The sequence below is a fragment of the Oncorhynchus kisutch genome, unplaced genomic scaffold (genome assembly GCF_002021735.2).
Source record: "Oncorhynchus kisutch isolate 150728-3 unplaced genomic scaffold, Okis_V2 scaffold3869, whole genome shotgun sequence".
Classification (NCBI taxonomy): Eukaryota; Metazoa; Chordata; class Actinopteri; order Salmoniformes; family Salmonidae; genus Oncorhynchus; species Oncorhynchus kisutch.
In genome coordinates this window covers 1,564-8,639 of record NW_022265814.1, presented here as the reverse complement: position 1 = coordinate 8,639, position 7,076 = coordinate 1,564, and the positions used below count along the sequence as shown (strand labels likewise).

At 44.9% G+C, this 7,076-nt stretch overlaps 1 protein-coding gene across 1 annotated transcript; it reads right to left on the bottom strand.

Annotated features, from left to right (window-relative positions):
• Window positions 1-559: 559 nt before the first annotated feature.
• On the bottom strand, window positions 560-6,792 carry LOC109887863 (lysosomal alpha-glucosidase-like). Its single transcript, XM_031821122.1, is given in 16 exon segments — window positions 560-875; window positions 1,029-1,181; window positions 1,657-1,821; window positions 2,180-2,278; window positions 3,063-3,204; window positions 3,348-3,496; window positions 3,951-4,102; window positions 4,539-4,672; window positions 4,831-4,948; window positions 5,047-5,131; window positions 5,303-5,416; window positions 5,735-5,845; window positions 6,090-6,221; window positions 6,501-6,563; window positions 6,565-6,620; window positions 6,786-6,792. Coding segments are annotated over 16 exon segments (1,746 nt in total). The 3' UTR covers window positions 560-809.
• Window positions 6,793-7,076: the final 284 nt, after the last annotated feature.

The window sequence follows — 7,076 nt, the reverse complement described above, 5'->3', positions numbered from 1 at the left end:
AGGAGAACACAAGAAACAATGCTTAGCTTAAGAGAAACAAACCCAGAGCTATCAATTGCCTTTAATGGTAACAATGTGGAAATATCACTGGAAGTCATTTGATGAGACTTAACACACAGCCTACCATCATACTAGAAGAGTACAGAATGGCCATATTCTGGTCAATTTTAGATGTTCAATTAATAAAAATAATTGTGTTGAGCCACTGCTGTCCTCCTCAGCACAAGATTTATCAATTAATCAAATGTTATTTATAAAGAACATTTCTTACAGGTGATGCATTTCAAAAGTGCTTAACAAATAAAATAAAAGGTTAGAAAGATTTTCTGTCTCAGCATCTCACCACTGTCTCAGCATCTCACCACTGTCTCAGCATCTCACCACTGTCTCAGCATCACACCACTGTCTCAGCATCTCACCACTGTCTCAGCATCTCACCACTGTCTCAGCATCTCACCACTGTCTCAGCATCTCACCTGAGACAATGTCATGTAATCACTCATCTGCAACAACAAGGAAATGGAGAGATATCTGATAGAGCTTTAACCCACACAGTTCACTCAGTTCACATAATTTTATTGAAAATACAGTTGAATATAAAAACATGATTTCCAAAAATTCTTCAGTGTAGTCTGTCCATTCAGAAACCCAGGAGTCTATTAGAGCAATGTCTTATCCAGGGTAGCAATGATTGAGGGGAAACATTGGGTGGAGGTTTTTGTCAGAGATGTGCTAGGTCAGGAGTTCCAGAACTACCTGAGAAGCTATCTACTGGGTCAGAGTCCACTGAGTCATACAGTTCATAAGGCTCACAAGGTCCACAGGACTTCAAACACCTCTGACATGGTCAGGGCCAGGCTGGTCACCGTCAGAACCTACAGACAGACACAGAAAGAAAGGATTATAAACAATAGATCATATTATACTGTAGAATAGAATAGACAGGTAGGCAAGCAGAATTAGACTGTTCGTTCTACTATTTCTTAATTCTGAACTCTATAGAGGTACCTCAGACAGCTACAGCTCACCTTGGTGTCAGTCTGATAAGAGAAATCCCACACTTTCTTTCCGTTGGCCCATACATAGCGGGGTGGGGAAGGCACCCCGAACACTCGCAGCCCTCCCAGCACCAGCCCGTCCAGCGCCCCGTTCTGACGCAGGGGGTCACTCATCACCTGGGACTGGATCAAATGAAAACCTTATTGATCCCCACTGGCAAACACACACATGTATAGTACCAGTATACATTAGACATTAACAGTTAGGTCTACTGTTCACAGGATGGCAGGGAAAGATTGTGTCTTCTATCTTGATTGGATTGGACCTGGATCTCAATCTTGAGAGCATTGCTAGAAACATACTGTACTGCAGAAACATCCAAATCACCCTAGATAATTCTCTGATCTCCATCCTCTTTAAAGTCCAATTAGGGCCCTACGTTTTTCCTACCCAGATGTCATGAAATACCTTGAAGTAGGACAGACAAAAGGTTTGATGGTCCGCACTCAAAAAGATGTGACATAAAGCGTACTTCCTTTTCTTCACTGCATCAGGGATAGCCTTGAAGTGGGCTATAACTTGGGCCCAGAGTTTTCCTTGGTCAGGTCATGTGATCAGGAAAAACTCAGGACCCTATGTGACCTCTACATCTCCTACCTGTCCAGCGATGAAGATAACATAGGAGTAGTCTCCTCTCTGGAATGTGTCCAGACTGTCCCCGTCGTCCCAGAACAGGTCACCCCAGGCCCAGCCCCCAGCAGACAGCGCCACCGTCAGGAGGAAAGGGTTACTGCGAGAAGCTGAGGTAGTCAGGCCTGGCTCCTGTATCTCAGTTAGAGGGGGTTTGAGGGGATTTGTCATTGAAATATATAATATAATTACTGATTAAGACAGGCAACAGGTTTTACACAAACTCGTACAAGCTTCAAAACAACATTGTCAGATTAGTACGCAGAGAGTATTTCATTTGAGGTTTTATCACATAGTTTCACAAAGGAATTTTGGGTCTCTTGTTCTATGACAAATAACTTTCATTGATTTCATGATATAAGAGTTTTGGCAGCTCATTCATCTCCTCCACCATCAGTATGTAACACCCACAATATGGGCCTAAGATGAAGCTTTGTCGCACAATGAAACAACAGACAACCAAATTCTATTGTGTACAGAGGACACACACCTGCTGTGGGATGATGTGTCCCTCTCTCACATGGACATTGATGGTGTCTAGAGGGGCTGGGAGGAGCAGGTACTGACCCTTACTGTAGAATGGCTGGCCCTAGTGAGGAAGGGATGAAAGAGGTGACCACTGAAATATGGTTCTAGTATACACAGTACAACCGTATTACACATCTTTGCCTGGTCCTAAAGTAAGCCAACAAGACCCTAAGAAAGGCTCACACAGATAGATTTTTATCAATCTGTGTGACGACAGAAAATATGGTCTTGGTCTCCTAGGAATCCCTTTAATCAGTTGCAAACTAATTGCAGTGACATTATGAAAGACCTATAGAAATACACAGAGTGTACAAAATGTTAGGATCACCTGCTCTTTCCATGCTATGGACTGATCCAGGTGATCTCTTGATGTCACTTGTTAAATCCACTTCAATCAGTGTAGATGAAGGGGAGAAGTGAAATAAGGATTTTTAAACCTTGAGACAATTGAGACATGGATTGTGTAATGTGTGCCATTCAAAGGGTGAATGGGCAAGACAAAATATTTAAGTGCCTATGAACGGGGTATGGTAGTAGGTGCCAGGCGCACCAGTTTGTGTCAAGAACTGCAACGCTGCTGGGCTTTCAATAGTTTCCCGTATGTATCAAGAATGGTCCACTACCCAAAGGACATCCAGCCAACTTGACACAACTGTGGGAAGCATTGGAGTCAACATGGGCCAGCATCCTTGTGGGAGGCTTTCGGCACCTTGTAGAGTTCGTGCCCCGACAAATTGAGCCTGTTCTGAGGGCAAGGGGGGGGGGGTCCAACTCAATATTAGGAAGGTGTTCATAATGTTTTGTACACTCAGTGTATAACTGTATTGAATCTAGGAGCTGTTTACATTGTGCAGACTGTACCAAGTCCCCGGGGGGAGGTAGGCAGCTAGCTCCACTGCCCCCTGCTCTAACACTGGGCTGACAAGCAGAGAACTCCCCCACAGGAACTGTCTGTCTATGGTCTGGCAGTTAGGGTCCGAGGGGAACCTGGGAGAGATGGACAGAGAGGGAGGGCCAGAGAACAGTATCAACACAGTAAATAAGATGTGTTACAATAGTATCCAAATGTTGAAGAGAGAGAAGGGAAGATTGGACAATGGCAACTGAAGAAGAGGAGTAGAGGGACGTACTGGAGGAAGAGAGGCGTGGCCACAGTGTCTGCGGAGGTGTGTGCGTGGTAGAAGAGTGTGTAGAGGAACGGCAGGAGAGAGTAACGTAACATCACCGCGCTACGCATGGCTGTCTGGGCCTCCTGACCAAACACATAGGGCTCCTGGGGCTACACACAGAGCTAGAGTTACCTCAATTCATAATACATGGGACTGATGGACTGTTACATAGACACAGTGAAAAGACAGGTCAGCCACCATGGTAAATAGGAAAACATTGTAACTTGGTTACATAGAGACAGTGAAAAGACACTAGCAGGTCAGCCACCATGGTAAATAGGAAAACATTGTAACTTGGTTACATAGAGACAGTGAAAAGACACTAGCAGGTCAGCCACCATGGTAAATAGGAAAACATTGTAACTTGGTTACATAGACACAGTAAAAAGATACTAGCAGGTCAGCCACCATGGTAAATAGGAAAACATTGTAACTTGGTTACATAGAGACAGTGAAAAGATATTAGCAGGTCAGGAAAAGATTGCGGTAAATTCCTATCCAACCGAGTTAACTGTAAAGACCATAAATCCACCCACACCCACACCCCCCCCCACACCCACACACAGCATTGGGCTTGTCGTTGTGGTTCCTCATGAAGGGGTAGAAGGCTCCAAGCTGGGTCCAGCGTACACACAGCTCCTCTGTGGTGTCCCCCCCGAACCCACACACATCCGCCCCCACCAGTGGCACCCCGAACAGGCCAAACAGCAGCACCGCTGGGGGGGTGGAGGGACAGATGGATATCGAATATATTAATTCCCTTTATTCATTATTACTGTATTCATTATTTAACTTTGATGTCAGGCAGTCAGAGGCATCTCTCTGTAATTGCTAGCTACATAGTATCAAATAAATAGTAGGTGGTTCCATTACAAGTCTGGGCATTTTTCTATTCAAACCCCTCATTCAAATCCATGGATAACTACCACTGAAAAGACTAACTCTGTCTAGGCACTCTTTCAACTAAAGACAATAGAGACAAACTGCTGAGTAAGAGCACACTGCAACATGTACTGTCTGGATGGTGCATCGGTACCATTAGTACTCTGATGGCTAAAACACACAGGGCTTGTGAATGGCTTTGGGAATCTTGTTGAGAATAGGAATGGCTTGGAACGGAGATGAGAATGTTGGGGATGTCTTTCCCCTCACCAGGGATGGAGTATCTGAGCTGCTCCCAGTCGCTCCTCACGTCTCCCGTCCAGACTCCGGAGAAACGGCCAATGCCAGGGAAGGAGGAGCGGGACAGCACGAAGGGTCGCGACCCCCGGACCTTCACCAGGGCACTGAGAGGGTCAAAGGCTATAACTGATCTTCCAACTACAGTTACAAATATGTAATGTAGACAATATAAATCAAATCAGCTTCATTCAAACAAGCAGAAGTAAAAGTGCCAACAGTCTCAGGATAAGTACGCACTGATCCCTGTGGTGCTGTGTCTGACCTGTGGGTGGCGCTAGCCTCCGTCAGCCCATAGAGGTTATGCAGGTTGTAGTGAGTGGACAGGTTCTGCTGAGCTGACATGCAGAGTGTACCAGTGTTCAGCTGTCCTCCAATCACCGCTGTATGAGCGTATGGAGACAGAATGAATGAATGAATTCACTAAATTCCTCTATAGATTTTAAATAGACAGGAAACTACTCAGCTGCAGCACACTCACGTGGCACGTAGGGGGGGCTATCCAAATCACTGTCAGGACACCCCTCCACAGAGCCCTGCACAAAACTGGCTGGTTCATTCATATCCTGAGAACAGAGGGACAAGAGAAAGAGAATGCTGGATGCTGAGTAGCATTGACACAGCCTGGATGATGCAAGCTTGTTAGTGCAAATATACAATAGAATATACAATACAATACAATAGAATAGGGGATGATTTCAGCCCTCTACAAGACATTCTATCTGAGACACACTCACAATCCACAGGCCATCTAGTGGGACTCTGGAGTGGAACTCCCGAATGCAGTCCTCCCACCAGCTCTGTGTCTCTGGGTTGGTGAAGTCAGGGAACGCTGTCGGACCAGGCCACACCTGGACACAGAGGAAGACGAGTGAGGAACCGAACATGCATACCTTTCCACACAACACACACACCTGCACACACACACACCTGCACACACACACACACACACACACACACACACACACACACACACACACACACCTTCAAGAGGGGGTTTTGTTTAGTGTAACCTTGGCTTTTCAGAGGACACATTACTTGAATACACAATGGACATACACAATGTTATCAAGCAGATAAAAAAAATGTTCTTTCCAAACTATTCACAGTATATGTAGCCCAGTTTACAGTGGGTCTCCAGATAGAGAAGTGAGAGTTTTAGGTCTGACCTTCCCTAAGAGTGTCTGTCCTGTAGAGTTCCTGATGAAGACCCCTCTCCGCTGACCCTCATCAAAGGGTGGGTAAGTACCAGGGGGGCTGGTGCTGCTGATCCCAGGGTCCTGGGAAAGAGAACAAACAGGAAAGATGCCTCTAAAATAAATGACAGTAATGCTTTTGCTGCCATCTTGTGGATTGAGAAGGAAAGTTTCCTTGACTTGTACCTTCCAATACTGCACTTTTTAATCACAACGCAGACTGTAATTTAGAATCAAAAATGACATTGAACCACTATTTCAAGCTAATATGAGTTATTAGTGTGCCTATGTGTCCCACATGTTGTGAGGGTTGAGGCCTCTCTCTTACCAGGATGAGAATGTACTTCATGCCCTTCTGATGGAACTCCTTCACCATGTCTGGCAGGTCCACAAAGCGCTGGGGGTCAAAGGTGAACACCCGACGCTTGTCTGCGTAATCCAGGTCATTCCACTGCACGTCCTGACCAAAAACAAAAGCAGTTGAACTAAAGAATGCAGTGAGTGTTTTCCATGAGTTGTGAACCCTCAGTGGAATGATAATACTGTACTTGAGAACGCAAACATCCAATTAGCATTAGCATGGAGAAAACCCATTGTAGCATGATAATACTATAATGAGTTTTCTCCATGCTAATCTGCTAATCCAATGTTGATGCTCATTCAACGTTAGCATTACCCAATAGTTGTCAACCCAAGTGATAATGTAGTACAATATAAGTGTTTTCTCCAGCATCTTTACCAGGGGGAAGTTGGCGTTGTGCATGCGTTGCACCACCTCTCGGGTTGCGTTAGTGGACCGGTAAACCCCAGCGACACAGGTGGAACCCCAGTGACCAATAAGGAGGCATCATAGGGTACCCTGGGGGAGGCAGACGGGGTAAACATTAGCTATGACGGAAGATTCACCAAAGGTGAGAGCAAACCAACCTGCTCAAATTGGACTTACGTAGCAAAATTTGAATTTTTTACATTATATTTTTACATTGGATAAAAGTAGAGACTCACAGCTATGGGTAATTCATACACTGCATGTTTGAGGAACAATGGGAAAGAAATTCTGCTTTGAAAGTTGATAACTTGTGAACCTCACTTTTGAGAAAATGGCCTTTGAATGTTTTGGTACCTACTGGAGCTATGATACCTATGATTTGGTACCTACTGGAGCTATGATACCTATGATTTGGTACCTACTGGAGCTATGATACCTATGATTTTATATACCTACTGGAGCTATGATACCTATGTTTTGGTACCTATACTGGAGCTATGATACCTATGATTTGGTACCTATTGGAGCTATGATACCTATGATTTG